This window comes from Ranitomeya imitator, chromosome 1 (assembly GCF_032444005.1).
Source record: "Ranitomeya imitator isolate aRanImi1 chromosome 1, aRanImi1.pri, whole genome shotgun sequence".
NCBI lineage: Eukaryota > Metazoa > Chordata > Amphibia > Anura > Dendrobatidae > Ranitomeya > Ranitomeya imitator.
In genome coordinates this window covers 301404244-301426259 of record NC_091282.1, presented here as the reverse complement: position 1 = coordinate 301426259, position 22016 = coordinate 301404244, and the positions used below count along the sequence as shown (strand labels likewise).

At 44.7% G+C, this 22016-nt stretch overlaps 1 protein-coding gene across 1 annotated transcript in view; it reads left to right on the top strand.

Moving 5' to 3' along the window:
• The window catches only part of GGT1 (gamma-glutamyltransferase 1), a 221787-nt gene that overhangs the window by 178752 nt on the left and 21019 nt on the right, over positions 1–22016 (top strand). Inside the window, exon 4 of the mRNA XM_069757413.1 lies at positions 2031–2120. Coding sequence (XP_069613514.1) covers positions 2031–2120 — 90 coding nt within the window. The remainder of the gene's footprint in view (positions 1–2030; positions 2121–22016) is intronic.

Here is a 22016-nt window from a genome sequence, read left to right as displayed (position 1 = left end):
TTTCCATTAAAAAATTGTCATATTCAATGTTTGCAGTTTTTTCTTTGCAGCAAGTTCAGCTAACAATAAAATGCTTACTGGTAACTGAGGAAGAGGGAGTAGGTCACAAAAATTGGCATATAAGGGGTTGACTTATATATATATAAAGCTCCTCTGCTGTATGGTATTGTAGAATTTACAATAGCTATCACTCATGTAAGAAGTGAAATCTGGCATTGTATTATACAGTCATGGCCAAAAGTATTGACACCCCTGCAATTCTGTCAGATAATACTCAGTTTCTTCCTGAAAATGATTGCAAACACAAATTATTTGGTATTATTATCTTCATTTAATTTGTCTTAAATGAAAAAACACAAAAGAGAATGAAGCAAAAAGCAAAACATTGATCATTTCACACAAAACTCCAAAAATGGACAAGACAAAAGTATTGGCACCCTCAGCCTAATACTTGGTTGTGCAACCTTTAGCCAAAATAACTGCGACCAACTGCTTCCGGTAACCATCAATGAGTTTCTTACAATGCTCTGCTGGAATTTTAGACCATTCTTCTTTGGCAAACTGCTCCAGGTCCCTGATATTTGAAGGGTGCCTTCTCCAAACTGCCATTTTTAGATCTCTCCACAGGTGTTCTATGGGATTCAGGTCTGGACTCATTGCTGGCCACCTTAGAAGTCTCCAGTGCTTTCTCTCAAACCATTTTCTAGTGCTTTTTGAAGTGTGTTTTGGGTCATTGTCCTGCTGGAAGACCCATGACCTCTGAGGGAGACCCAGCTTTCTCACACTGGGCCCTACATTATGCTGCAAAATTTGTTGGTAGTCTTCAGAGTTCATAATGCCATGCACACGGTCAAGCAGTTCAGTGCCAGAGGCAGCAAAGCAACCCCAAAACATCAGGGAACCTATGCCATGTTTGACTGTAGGGACCGTGTTCTTTTCTTTGAATGCCTCTTTTTTTCTCCTGTAAACTCTATGTTGATGCCTTTGCCCAAAAAGCTCTACTTTTGTCTCATCTGACCAGAGAACATTCTTCCAAAACATTTTAGACTTTTTCAGGTAAGTTTTGGCAAACTCCAGCCTGGCTTTTTTTATGTCTCGGGGTAAGTAGTGGGGTCTTCCTGGGTCTCCAACCATACAGTCCCTTTTCATTCAGATGCCGATGGATAGTAGGGGTTGACACTGTTGTACCCTCGGACTGCAGCGCAGCTTGAACTTGTTTGGATGTTAGTCGAGGTTCTTTATCCAACATCCGCACAATCTTGCGTTGAAATCTCTTGTCAATTTTTCTTTTCCATCCACATCTAGGGAGGTTAGCCGCAGTGCCATGGGCTTTAAACTTCTTGATGACACTGCGCACGGTAGACACAGGAACATTCCGGTCTTTGGAGATGGACTTGTAGCCTTGAGAATGCTCATGCTTCCTCACAATTTGGTTTCTCAAGTCCTCAGACAGTTCTTTGGTCTTCTTTCTTTTCTCCATGCTCAATGTGGTACACACAAGGACATAGGACAGAGGTTGAGTCAACTTTAATCCATGTCAACTGGCTGCAAGTGTGATTTAGTTATTGCCAACACCTGTTAGGTGCCACAGGTAAGTTACAGGTGCTGTTAATTACACAAATTAGAGAAGCATCACATGATTTTTCGAACAGTGCCAATACTTTTGTCCACCCCCTTTTTTATGTTTGGTGTGGAAGTATATCCAATTTGGCTTTAGGACAATTCTTTTTGTGTTTTTTTCATTCAAGACAAATTAAATGAAGATAATAATACCAAATAATTTGTGTTTGCAATCATTTTCAGGAAGAAAATGAGTATTATCTGAAAGAATTGCAGGGGTGTCAATACTTTTGGCCATGACTGTACCTATATTTCTCTGCTGTATCTGTGCATCATGAATCGTGGTATGTGTTAAAGGGGGGGGCACTGAGACTCTTTCGCCGAGGGCCCTCAAAAACCTGGAGCCGGCCCTGCCTGTTACAATGTACATATAAACCTCAATTAACTTTCTAATTTTATTTTTGTTTCAGGAAAAGCTGAAGTGATAAATGCTCGTGAAACTGCCCCACAGAGTGCCACAGAGGAGATGTTTGGGAACAGCACTCAGTTATCACAAAAAGGTAAACTGAAAAGACCTGAATTTGATTTACAAGAAATATTGTGAAACATAAACTCTTAATGCACATTACTAGAACCGTTTACAGCAGCATCGTCAGTTATCACAAACATGTCTTCATTGCTTCCATGAATGGATAATTTAGACTCCAAAAGTTGGCACTGGTAGAAAGTAAAAGTGAGAGTTTATATAAGGCCAGTCTCTTGCTGTGCTAGTCATGAAAAGGTGGTGTGGTTTGAGGAAAAACTAAGCTTTAGATCAGAATTAGGAAGTATTTAGCATAAAGACCCCGATTAATCAAGACCTGCGATGTCCACGCTGGTCTGGATGAGGGAAGTGTTGGAGTCAGAGATGTCTGATACATTAAGAAGCACACACCTCTTAATGAATCAGCACGTGCCTCTGAAAAGTCGTGTGCACCTCTGTGCGCCTTGCTACAAATCTTACTCCAGTCAATGACTAGAGTAAGATTTCTGGCATAAGTTACTCCATAACGAGTAATGAATTAGATGAGTTGGGGCATCACACCTCTGTCCCTCTGTGAAATTATTGTAAAAGCTCCAAAAGTAGCAACATTTTTGCGTAACTCTGCATTTCACAAAAGTGTCATTGCTTTTCAAAGCGATTTTTGCCACAATTCTGCCATAATGTCTTTGATGAATAATAAGGGGCCTAATGTGATATATAGGGTTGAGCGAAACGGGTCGTTCATTTTCAAAAGTCGCCGACTTTTGGCAAAGTCGGGTTTCATGAAACCCGATCCGACCCCTGTGCGGGGTCGGCCATGCGGTACGCGACTTTCGCGCCAAAGTCGCGTTTCAATGACGCGAAAAGCGCCATTTCTCAGCCAATGAAGGTAAACGCAGAGTGTGGGCAGCGTGATGACATAGGTCCTGGTCCCCACCATCTTAGAGAAGGGCATTGCAGTGATTGGCTTGCTGTCTGCGGCGTCACAGGGGCTATAAAGGGGAGTTCCCGCCGACCGCCATGTTACTGCTGCTGATCTGAGCTTAGGGAGAGGTTGCTGCCGCTTCGTCAGAAGCAGGGATAGCGTTAGGCAGGGTCCATTAACCACCAAACCGCTTGTGCTGTAGCGATTTCCACTGCCCAACACCACCTTCGGTGTGCAGGGACAGTGGAAGCTACATTTTTTTTTTTTTTTTCCCCCTCAGCGCTGTAGCTCATTGGGCTGCCCTAGAAGGCTCCCTGATAGCTGCATTGCTGTGTGTACGCCGCTGTGCAAACCAACTGCTTTTTTCAAAGCACAAATCCTCTTGTTCCTTCCTTTCTGCACAGCTATCTTTTTGGTTTGTACACACTTTTTATTTAATTTGTGCATCAGTCCACTCCTTATTGCTGCCTGCCATACCTGGCTGAGATTACTGCAGGGAGATAGTAATTGAAGGACACTCCCTGTTTTTTTTTTTTTTATTTGTGGGAGATTAAGATTGACATTTCTGCTAGAGTGCCATCCCTGTCTGTGTCATCTCTCACTCAGTGGGCCATAGAAAGCCTATTTATTTTTTGGCTTGATTTGGGTTATAAAATCTACCTGAAAAAATCACTACATCAATCAGTGGGAGAAAAATATTGGCCTCAGGGCTTGTGTGCCACTCTTGACTCCTGTGTGCATCATCACTCACTCAGTGGGCCATAGAAAGCCTATTTATTTTTTTGCTTGATTTTGGTTCTAAAATCTACCTGAAAAAATCAATACATCAATCAGTGGGAGAAAAATATTGGCCTCAGGGCTTGTGTGCCACTCCTGACTCCTGTGTGCATCATCACTCACTCAGTGGGCCATAGAAAGCCCTTTTTTTTTTTTTTTTGCTTTATTTCGGTTCTAAATTCTACCTGAAAATTCAATAAATCAATCAGTGGGAGATTAATATTGGCCTTTGGGCTTGTGTGCCAGTCCTAAGCGTGCCATCTCTCTCTCTCAGATCGTGGGCCATAGAAAGCCTATTTATTTATTTTTTTATTGGGTTTATAAATTTTCCCTGGAAAAAAAAAACAAAGTGGGAGATTAATATTGGCCTCTGGGCTTGTGTGCCAGTCCTGAGCGTGCCATCTCTCTCACAAATAGTGGGCCATAGAAAGCCTATTTATTTATTTTTTTTTGGTTTTATAAATTCTCCCTTAAAAAAAAGGGAGATTAATATTGGCCTTTGGGCTTGTGTGCCAGTCCTAAGCGTGCCATCTCTCTCTGTCTCTCAGATAGTGGGCCATAGAAAGCCTATTTATTATTTTTTTTATTGGGTTTATAAATTTTCCCTGGAACAAAAAAAAAAAGTGGGAGATAAATATTGGCCTCTGGGCTTGTGTGCCACTCCTGACTCCTGTGTGCGTCATCTCTCACTCAGTGGGCCATAGAAAGCCTTTTTTTGTTTTATTTGTTTTCTAAATTCTCCCTGAAAAAATCATTTTATTTTCTTTGGTTTCTAAATTCTTCCTGAAAAAATCATTTTATTCTATTTTTTTTTTTTCCTAAAGTCTCCCTGAAAAAAAAAAAAAAAAAAAACCAAATCAGTGGGAGATTAATATTGCCCTTTCTGCTTGTGTGCCAGTCTTGACTCCTGGGTGTGCCATCTCTCTCTCTCTCTCCAATTGTGGGCCATAGAAAGCCTATTATTTTTTTAGCTTGATTTGGGTTCCAAAATCTACCTGAAAAAATCACTACTTCAATCAGTGGGAGATAAATATTGGCCTCTGGGCTTGTGTGCCACTCCTGACTCCTGTGTGCGTCATCTCTCACTCAGTGGGCCATAGAAAGGCTTTTTTTTGTTTTATTTGTTTTCTAAATTCTCCCTGAAAAAATCATTTTATTTTATTTGGTTTCTAAATTCTTCCTGAAAAAATGATTTTATTCTATTTTTTTTTTTTCCTAAAGTCTCCCTGAAAAAAAAAAAAAAAAATCAAATCAGTGGGAGATTAATATTTACATTTGTGCTTCAGTGACAGTCCTGCGTGTGGCATCTCTCTCATTTGTTGCCACCAACAACAGAGTGTGTAACATTGTGCCTGATTTTCGTTGTGGTCTCACTCACCTGTAAAGGGGTAGCTAAATCATACTGAAGTTATAGCTCACCGTGTAATTTGTGTGACAGCAACAAATACCGTTAGTTTGTTTACGTTTTTAAAACAATGAGGAAGTATGGTGGAAGAGGTCGTGGCCGGGGGCGTTCATTGTCAGCTGGTAATGAGGGTAGTGGTAGTGGTGGAGCATCAGCTGGTCGTGGGAAAAAAAATATTGCACCTAAGTCTGGAGCTGTGGAGCCAGGTTCGTCGTCTGGCTACACAAGGCCTCGAACGCTCCCTTTTCTGGGAGTAGGAAAACCGCTTTTAAAGCCGGAGCAGCAAGAGCAAGTTTTGGCTTATCTTGCTGACTCAGCCTCTAGCTCTTTTGCCTCCTCTCGTGAAACTGGTAAATGTCAAAGCAGCGCGTCGTTAGTGGATGTTCACGGTCAGGGACAAGTCGCTTCCTTGTCCTCTTCAGCAAAAACAACAACAGAGAAGAATGCAGCAGGCGACACAACGGGTTACTCCATGGAGCTCTTTACACATACCGTCCCTGGCTTAGAAAGTGAAGCAGTTAACAGTCCATGCCCATTACAAGTTGAATCTGACATGGAGTGCACTGATGCACAGCCACAGCCAGACTACTATGCTGGTCCTTTGACTCAGACCACAACATTGCCCTCGCAGGGTGCTGATCAAGAATCAGACCCTGATGAGACTATGTTGCCCCATCACGAACGCTATACCACCGACCGACACGGTGACACAGACGAAGTTGCACACGAGCTACAAGAAGAGGTAATAGATGACCCAGTTGTTGACCCCGATTGGCAGCCATTGGGGGAACAGGGTGCAGGCGGCAGCAGTTCTGAAGCGGAGGAGGAGGGGCCGCAGCAGGCATCAACATCGCAACAGGTTCCATCTGCCGGGCCCGTATCTTGCCCAAAACGCGTGGCAAAGCCAAAACCTGTTGGAGGACAGCGTGGCCATCCGGTTAAAGCTCAGTCTGCAATGCCTGAAAAGGTATCCGATGCTAGAAAGAGTGCAGTCTGGCATTTTTTTAAACAACATCCAATTGATCAGCGCAAAGTCATCTGTCAAAAATGTTCAACTACCTTAAGCAGAGGACAGAATCTGAAAAGTCTCAATACAAGTTGCATGCATAGACATTTAACCACCATGCATTTGCAAGCCTGGACTAACTACCAAACTTCCCTTAAGGTTGTAGCACCCTCGGCCAATGAAGCTAGTCAGCAACGCAACATCCCTTCCGGCAGTGTAGGGCCACCATTTTCCGCACCACCTGCAGTATCTGTGCAGGTTTCTTTGCCAGGCCAAAGCCGTCAGGGTCAGGGAATCACCAGTTTCGTAGTAGGAAACACTGCATCTAGGGCACCGGTGGCAACAATACCATCTCCCACCGTCTCTCAGTCTGCCATGTCCACCGGCACCCCCGCTAGTTCCACGATCTCCAGCTCTCCAGTCCAGCTCACCCTACATGAGACTATGGTTAGAAAAAGGAAGTACTTAGCCTCGCATCCGCGTACACAGGGTTTGAACGCACACATAGCTAAACTAATCTCATTAGAGATGATGCCCTACCGGTTAGTTGAAAGCGAAGCTTTCAAAGCCCTGATGGACTACGCTGTACCACGCTACGAGCTACCCAGTCGACACTTTTTTTCCAGAAAAGCCATCCCAGCCCTCCACCAGCATGTTAAAGAGCGCATCGTCCATGCACTCAGGCAATCTGTGAGCACAAAGGTGCATCTGACAACAGATGCATGGACCAGTAGGCATGGCCAGGGACGTTACGTGTCCATCACGGCACACTGGGTAAATGTGGTGGATGCAGGGTCCACAGGGGACAGCAAGTTTGGGACAGTTCTGCCTAGCCCACGGTCTAGGAAACAATTGGCTGTAGCCGTTCGCACCCCCTCCTCCTCCTCTTCGTCCTCCTGCAGAAGCGAGAGCTCGTCCACAGACCGCAGTCGCACAACCACTCCATCCGCAGCTGCCACTGTTGCACACCAGGTCTCCCATTATGGGGCAGCTACTGGCAAACGTCAGCAGGCTGTATTGGCTATGAAGTGTTTGGGCGACAACAGACACACCGCGGAAGTTCTGTCCGAGTTCTTGCAGAAAGAAACGCAGTTGTGGCTGGGCACTGTAGATCTTGAGGCAGGCAATGTAGTGAGTGATAACGGAAGGAATTTCATGGCTGCCATCTCCCTTTCCCAACTGAAACACATTCCTTGCCTGGCTCACACCTTAAACCTGGTGGTGCAGTGCTTCCTGAAAAGTTATCCGGGGTTATCCGACCTGCTCCTCAAAGTGCGTGGACTTTGCTCACATATCCGCCGTTCGCCCGTACACTCCAGCCGTATGCAGACCTATCAGCGTTCTTTGAACCTTCCCCAGCATCGCCTAATCATAGACGTTGCAACAAGGTGGAACTCAACACTGCACATGCTTCAGAGACTGTGTGAACAGAGGCGGGCTGTTATGTTTTTGTGGAAGGATACACATACACGGGCAGGCAGTAGGATGGCAGACATGGAGTTGTCAGGTGTGCAGTGGTCGAAGATTCAAGACATGTGTCAAGTCCTTCAGTGTTTTGAGGAATGCACACGGCTGGTTAGTGCAGACAACGCCATAATAAGCATGAGCATCCCCCTAATGCGTCTGCTGATGCAAAGTTTGACGCACATAAAGGATCAGGCGTCTGCAGCTGAGGAAGAGGAAAGCCTTGATGACAGTCAGCCATTGTCTGGCCAGGGCAGTGTACAGGACGAGGTAGCGGGCGAAGAGGAGGAGGAGGACGAGGATGATGGGGATGATTATATTTTTAATGAGGAAGCTTTTCCGGGGCCACTGGAAATTGGTGGCGCGGCAAGGCCGGGTTCTGGTTTTTTGAGGGACACAAGTGACGTGGATTTGCCTGAAACTGCCCCTCAACCAAGCACAACCGCAGATTTGAGAACTGGAACTTTGGCCCACATGGCGGATTATGCCTTACGTATCCTCAAAAGGGACACACGCATAACTAAAATGATGAATGATGACGATTACTGGTTGGCCTGCCTCCTTGATCCTCGCTATAAAGGCAAATTGCAAAATATAATGCCACATGAGAACTTGGAACTAATATTAGCAACCAAACAATCAACTCTTGTTGACCGTTTGCTTCTGGCATTCCCTGCACACAGTGCCCGTGATCGTTCTCACACGAGCTGCAGGGGCCAGCAGACCAGAGGAGTTAGAGGGGCAGAAATCAGAAGTGGCGTTGGCCAGAGGGGTTTTCTGACCAGGTTGTGGAGTGATTTTGCTATGACCGCAGACAGGACAGGTACTGCAGCATCAATTCAAAGTGACAGGAGACAACATTTGTCCAGTATGGTTACAAACTATTTTTCATCCCTTATCGATGTTCTCCCTCAACCGTCATTCCCATTTGATTACTGGGCATCAAAATTAGACACCTGGCCAGAATTGGCAGAATATGCATTGCAGGAGCTTGCTTGCCCGGCACCTAGTGTCCTATCAGAAAGAGTATTCAGTGCTGCAGGTTCAATACTAACAGAAAAAAGGACTCGTCTGGCTACCCAAAATGTAGATGATCTAACCTTCATTAAAATGAACCACAACTGGATTTCGAAATCTTTTGCCCCACCTTGCCCGGCTGACACCTAGCTTTCCTATGAAAAGGTCTTGCCTGTGTGGACTATTCTGAATGCCTTTTCCAATCTCGTAATTTTCTGCACCTGATTGTCCAGCATACGACATGTTTACACCTCACTAAATGGCCAAACTCCCCACACGGGGCCGTGGTATCGACACTTGGCGACAGCACCCGTGAGAGTGCAGTTTGTCTGAAGAGGTGGGTGAGCCCGCTTTTGGTCGACGGCACTGCCACTGGGTCCCTCCTAGTACAATAAAGTGTCTCTGGCGGTGGTGGTGCGCACCCAACGTCAGACACATCGTTGTAATATGAGGGGCCCTGGGCCTGTACCGCCGGCCACAAGACAGTTTCCCCCCACCCCACCTCAAACAGTGCTCTACCACTTGCAAAATTATCTCACAGCTCCACCAATGTTTAGTCTATGCGCTGACATCCTTCAATGCCTGCCACTGACAATACCATTGTATTGACATTTTTGTTATGTTAGGCCTTCGATGCCTGTCTGTGGTCACTCCTTCCACTAGGCCTCCACTGACCACACCACTGCTGCCCGTGTACCCCTGGAACCAATTTAAAATTGCCTACAGCCATGTGTTATTATTTTAGGCCTTCGATGCCTGTCTGTGGTCACTCCTTCCAGTAGGCCTCCACTGACCACACCACTGCTGCCCGTGTACCCCTGGAACCAATTTAAAATTGCCTACAGCCATGTGTTATTATTTTAGGCCTTCGATGCCTGTCTGCGGTCCATTCTTTCAACTACTACTACACTGACCAGGGCACTGCTGCCCGTGTACCCCTGGAACCAATTTAAAATTGCCTACAGCCATGTGTTATTATTTTAGGCCTTCGATGCCTGTCTGTGGTCACTCCTTCCACTATGCCTCCACTGACCACACCACTGCTGCCCGTGTACCCCTGGAACCAATTTAAAATTGCCTACAGCCAGCCCAATGTTTTTATTTTAGGCCTTCGATGCCTGTCTGCGGTCCATTCTTTCAACTACTACTACACTGACCAGGGCATTGCTGCCCGTGTACCCCTGGAACCAATTTAAAATTGCCTACAGCCATGTGTTATTATTTTAGGCCTTCGATGCCTGTCTGTGGTCACTCCTTCCACTAGGCCTCCACTGACCACACCACTGCTGCCCGTGTACCCCTGGAACCAATTTAAAATTGCCTACAGCCATGTGTTATTATTTTAGGCCTTCGATGCCTGTCTGTGGTCACTCCTTCCACTAGGCCTCCACTGACCACACCACTGCTGCCCGTGTACCCCTGGAACCAATTTAAAATTGCCTACAGCCATGTGTTATTATTTTAGGCCTTCGATGCCTGTCTGCGGTCCATTCTTTCAACTACTACTACACTGACCAGGGCACTGCTGCCCGTGTACCCCTGGAACCAATTTAAAATTGCCTACAGCCATGTGTTATTATTTTAGGCCTTCGATGCCTGTCTGTGGTCACTCCTTCCACTAGGCCTCCACTGACCACACCACTGCTGCCCGTGTACCCCTGGAACCAATTTAAAATTGCCTACAGCCATGTGTTATTATTTTAGGCCTTCGATGCCTGTCTGCGGTCACTCCTTCCACTAGGCCTCCACTGACCACACCAATGCTGCCCGTGTACCCCTGGAACCAATTTAAAATTGCCTACAGCCATGTGTTATTATTTTAGGCCTTCGATGCCTGTCTGCGGTCCATTCTTTCAACTACTACTACACTGACCAGGGCACTGCTGCCCGTGTACCCCTGGAACCAATTTAAAATTGCCTACAGCCATGTGTTATTATTTTAGGCCTTCGATGCCTGTCTGTGGTCACTCCTTCCACTAGGCCTCCACTGACCACACCACTGCTGCCCGTGTACCCCTGGAACCAATTTAAAATTGCCTACAGCCAGCCCAATTTTTTTATTTTAGGCCTTCGATGCCTGTCTGCGGTCCATTCTTTCAACTACTACTACACTGACCAGGGCACTGCTGCCCGTGTACCCCTGGAACCAATTTAAAATTGCCTACAGCCATGTGTTATTATTTTAGGCCTTCGATGCCTGTCTGTGGTCACTCCTTCCACTAGGCCTCCACTGACCACACCACTGCTGCCCGTGTACCCCTGGAACCAATTTAAAATTGCCTACAGCCATGTGTTATTATTTTAGGCCTTCGATGCCTGTCTGTGGTCACTCCTTCCACTAGGCCTCCACTGACCACACCACTGCTGCCCGTGTACCCCTGGAACCAATTTAAAATTGCCTACAGCCAGCCCAATTTTTTTATTTTAGGCCTTCGATGCCTGTCTGCGGTCCATTCTTTCAACTACTACTACACTGACCAGGGCACTGCTGCCCGTGTACCCCTGGAACCAATTTAAAATTGCCTACAGCCATGTGGTATTATTTTAGGCCTTCGATGCCTGTCTGTGGTCACTCCTTCCACTAGGCCTCCACTGACCACACCACTGCTGCCCGTGTACCCCTGGAACCAATTTAAAATTGCCTACAGCCATGTGTTATTATTTTAGGCCTTCGATGCCTGTCTGTGGTCACTCCTTCCACAAGGCCTCCACTGACCACACCACTGCTGCCCGTGTACCCCTGGAACCAATTTAAAATTGCCTACAGCCATGTGTTATTATTTTAGGCCTTCGATGCCTGTCTGTGGTCACTCCTTCCACTAGGCCTCCACTGACCACACCACTGCTGCCCGTGTACCCCTGGAACCAATTTAAAATTGCCTACAGCCATGTGTTATTATTTTAGGCCTTCGATGCCTGTCTGCGGTCCATTCTTTCAACTACTACTACACTGACCAGGGCACTGCTGCCCGTGTACCCCTGGAACCAATTTAAAATTGCCTACAGCCATGTGTTATTATTTTAGGCCTTCGATGCCTGTCTGTGGTCACTCCTTCCACTAGGCCTCCACTGACCACACCACTGCTGCCCGTGTACCCCTGTAACCAATTTAAAATTGCCTACAGCCATGTGTTATTATTTTAGGCCTTCGATGCCTGTCTGCGGTCACTCCTTCCACTAGGCCTCCACTGACCACACCACTGCTGCCCGTGTACCCCTGGAACCAACATCAGAAAATATAAAAATAAGTATTTTGCTTATAAAAAAGAAAATACTGGAGAGATATCAAATGCAGACATTTTAACATTAAAAACAAACACATACAACAAAAATCTGGTACAGTACTAAAAATGGCCACCAGCTACAATAACTTTCTCCTGCAAGTAGTTAACTGAAAGGTTTTTTCAATTTTAAACACAGATATGGCATCCACCGAGTGTTGTCCTGTCGCGTCTTCTTTATATTATTGCCAAGAAGATGCAAAACAATGAAAATAATAAAATCATTATTTACCAAAAAAATAGAGTAAGTCAAAACCACATTGCAAATAAACATTCATTACAAATAAAGAAGCAGGGCGCGTCCGAGGGTGAGTATATACCTAATAAGAATATAATCACCCTCGGACGCGCCCTGCTTCTTTCCGACAGCCTTCCTTCCTAAGAATCAGCCCTTCCGTGGTGTAGAGAGAGGGTTTGTTACACTCCAAGGTGTTCCCCAGGTTGCCTTTCCTGAGCTTCGATCTTCCGGCTCTCATTTCGTAGTTGTTGGAAACTACACTGCATTAGGCCTACAAATTGGGTATGGGGTGTAGAGAGATGGTGTGTTCCACTCCAAGGTGTTCCCCAGGTTTCCTCGCCAATGCTTCGATCTTCATGCTCTCGTTTAGTAGTTGTTGGAAACTACACTGCATTAGGCCTACAAATTGGGTATGGGGTGTAGAGAGATGGTGTGTTCCACTCCAAGGTGTTCTCCAGGTTGCCTTTCCTGAACTTCTATCTTCAGGCTCTCATTAAATTGTGGTTAAACGGAACAACTGCATTTGGCGTACTAGTTGGTTTGGGGCCTACTATCGGTGTCTGCCACTCCTTGCTGTTCTCCTGGTTTCCTGTCCTAAAATTCCGTTTTCAGGCGCTCGTTAAGTAGTTGTTAATGTTAGACTGCATTTGGCCCACTAGTTGGGTTGGGGCCTACTATCGGTGTCTGCCACTCCTTGCTGTTCTCCTCCACTGAACAAAGCTGTGCCGCCTGTTTACTACGGTTGCCAATTTTGAACTGCATTTCGACTACTTACTGATTTGAGCCTACTCTCTGTGTCAGCCTCTCATTCCAGTTGTCCTCCACTGCAATGCCCCCTGGTTATTCCTGTGTTACCAATTTTGAACTGCATTTAGCCAACTTTATTCTTTGGGCCTATATCTGTGTTTCCTCCTCATCCTGCCCATTGCCCAGCCAGTGATAGATGAGTCTGCTGGTACATTGACCCATAACGCAACATTCCCCGTGCACGCTACACAACAACATTGTGATCCTGCTGAAAGTCAGGTTGCTCTTCCCGCATACCATACCACCTTACACGGGGACAAAGAGGAAGGTGCAGATGAAAGTGCAGGTTCCTTCATCAGGTGGGGGGAGGAATACTAGTTGGCGACGTCACTGGCACAGGGCCTCTCATAGTACGCAAAAGTGTTGCTGCCGGTGGGAGGCGCCCCCGCCGTGCAAACACACCGCTGTACTTTGAGGGGCCCTGTGCCAGTGCCAATGCCAACGAGTGGGCCCCCCCTGCTTGCTCAGGTTCACAGCACTTGCAAAGTTGAAATACTTACCTCTCCCTGCTCCACTGCCGTGACGTGGTCCAGATTTCCTGGGCCCACTAATTACTTGAACCAGCCCTACCCACCACAACTTTAGCCAAATGACCCCCAATTTCAAATGCCTTCCAATTATTATAAGGTAAATTACGCTTGACAAGCTTCATTAAGAAGAATGGATGGTTTTGACATTAAAATGGGCACTCTAGGTGTTTTCCTGGCCCCCACTCACTGCCGACTATGCTCCCCCATTGACTTGCATTGGGTTTCGTGTTTCGGTCGATCCCGACTTTACGTCATAATCGGCCGATTTCACTCGACCCGACTTTTGAGATAGTCGGGTTTCGCGAAACCCGGCTCGACTCTAAAAAGGTCAAGGTCGCTCAACTCTAGTGATATATAACATGAACCTCTAGAGAAAAATGAAAAGATTAACATTTTATATAGTATATGACCCATGATATTAAAACTCACAAACTTGGTTTCATCCTGTTTTCACAACTATATTTGAGTTTGTATGTTCTACCTGTGTTTGCGTGGGTTACCTACAGGTGCATTTATCCGGAGACTTGATTACACACAGGTGGATTATATTTCTCATCATTAGACATTTAGGACAACATTGAATCATTCAGAGATCCACAATGAACTTCGGGAGTGAGTTTGCCGCACTTAAAGTAAAGGGGTCGAATAATATTGCACGCTCCACTTTTCAGTTTTTGAATTTCCACAAAAATTTAAAATAACCAATAAATTTCGTTCAACTTCACAATCGTGTTCCACTTGTTGATTCTTCACCAAAAATTTACATTTGGTATCTTTATGTGTGACGCATGATATGTGGGAAAAGGTTGAAAAGTTCCAGGGGGCCGAATACTTTTGCAAGGCACTGTAAATATAAAGCAATAAGCTAGCAATAGTTTCACTCTGCTTGTACTTGTGAATGTTTGCTGACAAACACCTCAGCAGCACTTCCTTCACACAGACTGTGCTTTTCAATGATACATGCAGCATCTTTTCTCTAGCAACTTAAACACTATTGCTGTCAATTATTGCATTAAAACTCCTTGCATAAAAGCACTTGTCTCTGATGTGATGCTTTTCTTTACAACAACTCATCAACAGTCAGATACTTATAGTGTTATAATTCTCACAGTCAGGAATGTCTCTGCTCTCCTCTACTGTGTCTTTGCTCTTCTGGTGACTAAACCTAGCATTCTTGGTGGCTACACTGCTTACTCACTTGAATAAGCCTCTATGCTCCCCTCAATGATGTTAATCCTTTCACTCTCTCTGTAATGGTGGCTCTGTTATCAATGGAGCAGACAACTATGGAGCGTCTTACATGCTCCTATTTGTCCTTATTTAATTCCCTGTAGTGGCACACCAATTGGCAAGTGTTATTCTCCCATATTTGCCAGCTTCCTATCTAGGTTGTAAAATGAGTGGCAGCCATGAATGAGCTGCTGTCTCATCATGCCCTGGCACTTTACAGGAAAATCGTGTCCCAGACCCAATATGCTGTGTGGGGTGCATCACACTCACTTGTAGGCCACAGGTCTCCACTGCTTCCAGTCCTCCCTTTTCCGGAGCCACCGTACATAATTTAGGGGACACGCAGTTCTTATAATCTGATGAACATGAACTGTCCAGTAAACTTTTGTTGGTTAATAACACTCAGTATCAGGCACAACACTTATTGTTTCTTGTTTCCTTAACACAGTACGTTTCCACCATTACTATCCATTCCTCCTGGACTATCCCAACATTGGTTATTCCTATCTGACACAGGGATTTCCTGTTCAGTCCCGCAGTATATCTGCGATCCGTTATCTTCCCTTTTCGCGAATTCCGCATTCATCCTCCCCAGTAGGCCAGAGGATTAGGCACTCCTCCTACTACCTATACCAAGCCCTGAGCTCCGAACGTTGCAGGAATGTCCGCCGGGAATTATAGTAAGGCCTCCTTCTGCCATGAACGATAGATCCACGCTGCTGCCAGAGCTCCACCGCACTTGAACTTTACTTTGGTCACTGTACTTCCCTACCTTACTAACTATCAGGAAGTAGTCTGCTTTATACTAGTATTAGTCCCATCCCATTGTGGGCTAGTCCCCAAACATTAATTGTGCCTTATCCTATGTCCCAACTATCTATAGTTACAATCTTATACCAGTATGAATTAAGCGTATTGCCCTTATCTTGTGTTCTAAATCCTAATTTATTCTTACCTCATGGCGTACACTAACATATTGCAGTCTATTAACAATACACACGTTACCCTTATGTGTTACCTCTATATTACGTAATACACCATACGTTATCAAGATATACCTTACTTTATCACATCCTATGATACTATATACTCCCATACCAATGTACATACTGTACATGAAAGATGCAAAATATTGCTCACACTATTATACAATGCGATTGGGGAATTCAGGGGCAGGAACGTGACAGCACAGTCCACCGCTATTATAGAGGCTTTTTCTTTTCTTTAGCCTCAAATTCATTCTGAGCTCAAATAAACTAATTACACTCTTTACACATACAGGTTATATAGGTAGACATGATAATACAAGCTCCAAACTCTCCATTCCACTCAGTATTCCACACGACGTCAGTGTGGTAAATCTCAACTGAAGCAAAGGTTCGCCTTTGGAACTAAAACCACTTCTGAATCAGAGGACAATAAAACTTTCACACTCCTTATCTATGAACTGTTCCTATATTTATGGCCACAACTGATTATTCCTCTCCCATAATGATAGTTCTGCTTCATGTCACCTGTCTTATCTGTTGCATTATTTCTGTGCTGTGTTGTGTATAAAAATATATGACTCTTCAGATTTTGTATTAGGCTATAGTGGGCACGGAAAGTATTCAGACACCTTTAAATTTTCCACTCTTTGTTTGATTGCAGCCATTTGGTAAAGTCAAAATAGTTCATTTTTTTCACATTAATGTACACTCTGCACCCCATCTTGACTGGAAAAAAACAGAAATGTAGAAATTTTTGCATATTTATTAAAAAAGAAAATCTAAAATATCACATGGTCATAAGTATTCAGACCCTTTGCTCTGACACTAGGACTTGATTTGGAAAGGCACACACCTGTCTATATAAGACCTCACAGCTCACAGTGCATGTCAGACCAAATGAGAATCATGAGATCAAAGAACTGGTCAAGGGGCTCAGAGACAGAATTGTGGCAAGGCACAGATCTGGCCAAGGTTACAACATAATTTCCACACAAGAGATAAAAATGAATGGCACCAAGGTCATGCAGTTTTTTTCTAGCCTTTGGCGCTGGATGGCCGGCACTTTAAGAGCAGCGATGTGTGAGCTCCGGGCAAAGGTGCACAGCATGAAGGAAAAGATTCCGTCTAGCAAATGCAAAAGCAGAAAAGATGCAGCACTCACCCATGAGCTGTGTAAACGAAGTCCTTTATTAAACCATAGTAGGTACGTGGACAAAGTTCCTGGGACAGACTGGTGCAGGAGGAATGCGGGGAAGGACACAAAATAATTAGCACAAATTACTACATTTCTGTTTTTTTTTCAGTCAAGATGGGGTGATGAGTGTACATTAATGAGAAAAAAATGAACTTTTTTGATTTTACCACATGGCTGCAATGAAACAGAGTGAAAAATGTAAAGGGGTCTGAAATACTTGTCGTCCACTATTTGCCTGATGAAGAGACCTGTGTAGTCTCAAAAGTATGGTGTTCATTTTAGGACATGGTCACAAATCAAAGTCAAACATGAGAAATACTCTGTCTGATACCTCATTCTGATACTTGACTATGATACTTGGCTTTGATACCTGACTCTGATACTTGACTCTGATACTTGACTTTGATACCTGACTCTGATACTTGGCTCTGATACTTGACTTTGATACCTGACTCTGATACCTGACTCTGATACTTGACTCTGATACTTGACTTTGATACCTGACTCTGATACTTGACTCTGATACTTGACTTTGATACCTGACTCTGATACCTGACTCTGATACCTGACTCTGATACCTGACTCTGATACCTGACTCTGATACTTGACTCTGATACCTGACTCTGATACCTGACTCTGATACCTGTCTCTGATATTTGACTCTGATACTTGACTCTGATACCTGACTCTGATACTTGACTCTGATACTTGACTCTGATACTTGACTCTGATACTTGACTCTGATACTTGACTCTGATACTTGACTCTGATACCTGAGTCTGATACTTGATTCTGATACATGAAATTAGTAAAATTAGTAAAATTAGCTAAAATTAGTACCTGGGATCACTTGAGCTTGTGGTTCAATGGTAATGCCGACGGCTGTAGCCTCTAGACGCAGGATCCGTTTTTTTTCCACCGATCCTTTTTTTTCCCGCCGATCCTTTTTTTTCCCGCCGGATCGGTTTTATTTTTCTGCTGGATCCGTTTTTGTTCCCCGGATCCGTTTTTTTTCCGCCAGATCCGTTTTTTTTCTGCAGGATCCGTTTTTTTTCTCAGGATCCGTTTTTTCTGCCAGATCCGTTTTTGTCTGCCGGCTCCGTTTTTTTCTGCCTGATCCGTTTTTTACGCCGGATCCTTTTTTTTTACACTGGATCCGATTTTTTACACCGGATCCGTTTTTTTTACACCGGATCCGTTTTTTTCGCCAGATCCGTTTTTTTTTTTGCCGGATCCGTTTTTTTTTACGCCAGATCCGTTTTTTTCTGCTGGATCCGTTTTTTTCGCCGGATCCATTTTTTTTACGCCAAATCCGTTTTTCTTCCGCGGGATCCGTTTTTTTACGCCGAATCCGTTTTTTTCTGCCGGATCTGTTTTTTTTTAACGCCATGGCCATTTTTTTTCGCCGAATCCGTTTTTTTCTGCCGGATCTGTTTTTTTTTAACGCCATGTCCATTTTTTTACGCCGGATCCGTTTTTTTAACGCTGGATCCGTTTTCTTTACACCGGATCCGTTTTTTTTTCGCCAGATCCGGGTTTTTTTGGTGTAAAAAAAACGGATCCGGCATAAAAAAAAAACGGATCTGGCGTAAAAAATGGATATGGCATAAAAAAACAGATCCGGCATAAAAAAACGGATCCGGCGAAAAACAATGGATTCCACGTAAAAAAAACGGATCCGGCGAAGAAAACGGATTTGGCGGAAGAAAAACGGATCCGGCTGAAAAATAAACTGATCAGGCAAAAAAAACAGATCCGGCGTAAAAAAACGGATCCGGCGAAAAAAAAAACGGATCCGGCGTAAAGACACCCGAATCCGGCGTAAGAAAACAGATCCGACGGAAAAAAAAAATCGGATCTGGCGTAAAAAAAACGGATCTGGCAGAAAAATAAAACCGATTCGGCTGAAAAAAAACGGATCCTGCGTCTAGACACTACAGCCGTCGGCCTTACCATTGCACCACAAGCTCAAGTGATCCCAGGTACTAATTTTACTAATTTCATGTATCAGACTCAAGTATCTGAGTCAAGTATCTGAGTCAAGTATCTGAGTCAGGTATCTGAGTCAAGTATCAGAGTCAAGTATCAGTCAGGTATCAGAGTCAGATATCAGAGTCAGGTATCAGAGTCAAGTATCAATCAGAGTCAGGTATCAGAGTCAGGTATCAGAGTCAGGTATCAGAGTCAGGTATCAGAGTCAGGTATCAGAGTCAAGTATCAATCAGAGTCAGGTATCAGAGTCAGGTATCAGAGTCGGGTATCAGAGTCAGGTATCAGAGTCAGGTATCAGAGTCAGGTATCAGAGTCGAGTATCAATCAGAGTCAGGTATCAGAGTCAGGTATCAGAGTCAGGTATCAGAGTCAAGTATCAGACTCAGGTATCAGAGTCAAGTATCAGAGTCAAGTATCAGAGTCAGGTATCAGAGTCAGGTATCAGAGTCAGGTATCAGAGTCAAGTATCAATCAGAGTCAGGTATCAGAGTCAGGTATCAGAGTCAGGTATCAGAGTCAGGTATCAGAGTCAGGTATCAGAGTCAGGTATCAGAGTCAGGTATCAGAGTCAGGTATCAGAGTCAGGTATCAGAGTCAGGTATCAGACTCAGGTATCAGACTCAGGTATCAGAATGAGGTATCAGACAGAGTATTTCTGATGTTTGACTTTGATTTGTGACCATGTCTGTTATGAACAGGTAATTCAGAACCACAATGGACATTGAAGTTCAGAGCACACAAAGTGACCTGAAAATTACCAAAAACAAAGGACGAGCTCTGAGACGTGGAAACTCTGCTGACCGCAATCCCTAATCCTAACACACCACACTAGAGGTAGCCGTGGATTGCGCCTAACGCTCCCTATGCAACTCGGCACAGCCTGAGAAACTAACTAGCCCTGAAGATAGAAAAATAAGCCTACCTTGCCTCAGAGAAATTCCCCAAAGGAAAAGGCAGCCCCCCACATATAATGACTGTGAGTAAGATGAAAATACAAACACAGAGATGAAATAGATTTAGCAAAGTGAGGCCCGACTAACTGAATAGACCGAGGCTAGGAAAGATAGCTTTGCGGTCAACACAAAAACCTACAAACAACCACGCAGAGGGGCAAAAAGACCCTCCGCACCGACTAACGGTACGGAGGTGCTCCCTCTGCGTCTCAGAGCTTCCAGCAAGCAAGAAAAACCAATAAAGCAAGCTGGACAGAAAAAATAGCAAGCAAAAAATAACACAAGCAAAACTTAGCTTATGCAGGATAGACAGGCCACAGGAACGATCCAGGAGGAAGCAAGACCAATACTAGAACATTGACTGGAGGCCAGGATCAAAGCACCAGGTGGAGTTAAATAGAGCAGCACCTAACGACTTAACCTCATCACCTGAGGAAGGAATCTCAGAAGCAGCAGTACCACTCTCATCCACCAAAGGAAGCTCATAGACAGAACCAGCCGAAGTACCACTCTCGACCACAGGAGGGAGCTTGGCCACAGAATTCACAACAGTACCCCCCCCTTGAGGAGAGGTCACCGAACCCTCACCAGAGCCCCCAGGCCGACCAGGATGAGCCACATGAAAGGCACGAACCAGATCGGCAGCATGGACATCAGAGGAAAAGACCCAGGAATTATCTTCCTGACCATAACCTTTCCACTTAACCAGATACTGGAGTTTCCGTCTCGAAACACGAGAATCCAAAATCTTCTCCACTATATACTCCAATTCCCCTTCAACCAAAACCAGAGCAGGAGGATCAATAGATGGAACCACAGGTGCCAAGTATCTCCGTAACAATGACCTATGGAACACGTTATGGATGGAAAAAGAAGCTGGAAGAGTCAAACGAAAAGACACAGGATTAAGGACCTCAGAAATCCTATATGGACCAATGAAACGAGGCTTAAATTTAGGAGAGGAAACCTTCATAGGAATATAACGAGATGACAACCAAACCAAATCCCCAACACAAAGTCGGGGACCCACACAGCGCCTGCGGTTAGCGAAACGTTGAGCCTTCTCCTGGGACAAGGTCAGATTGTCCACTACAATCTGCTGCAACCTATCCACCACAGTATCCACACCAGGACAGTCCGAAGACTCAACCTGCCCTGAAGAGAAACGAGGGTGGAACCCAGAATTGCAGAAAAATGGCGAAACCAAAGTAGCCGAGCTGGCCCGATTATTAAGGGCGAACTCAGCCAAAGGCAAAAAGGACACCCAATCATCCTGATCAGCAGAAACAAAACATCTCAGATATGTTTCCAAGGTCTGATTGGTTCGTTCGTGTTGGAATAAGTTTAAATGCAACAACTCCATTCCTGTTGTAGTCTGCATTGAATGTCTATGAGTGTTCATTTGTCAGCTATGCTGTGATTGTTAAAGTTTGTACAAAAAGGTCAGAGGACTCTCACTGATTGCATCATTCTGCTGCTGTTTCCTTCACAGAGAGACATGTGTTACATGGACTAGATTATATCGGTAGTTACTGTCAAAGCTTTCTTATTTTGTTCCAGTTCAAGCTGCATATATTAAACACAGTTTGCCTTACGTTGGATTCTGCTGCTTATATGAAGTAACACGCGCTGCTGTGGTAATACTCCGGCTAACAGGTTATGGGCCCAGCCACCGGAAAGTAAATGGTAAAAAGCCCAGTCACCGGAATAAGCAGCGAGCCAAGCGCAGACAGCACAGAGGAACCCCCGGAATACAAGGACACCGGAACGCAAAGGTACCGCAGTGTACAGAGCACCGGACAGCGCAGCTTAAAGGGCCAGTAACAAACAAAAAAAAAAAAAAGGTACAAGAGACAAGAATGTCTACAGAAAGGAATGCAGTGAAGTACACAGTGCCAAGTCTCACAAATCACAATTACAGCTCCTGGAAATTCAAGGTAAAGATGTTACTTATAAGAGAGGGTACATGGAAATGTATTGAACAGCCTGTGCCTGACCCAGTACCGGGTGATTGGCTAGAGACTGATCAGAAAGCACAAAGCACTATTTCCCTCAGCATAGATGATAACCAGATTGTACATGTATGCAAATGTGATACTGCAAAGAAAATGTGGGAAGAATTAC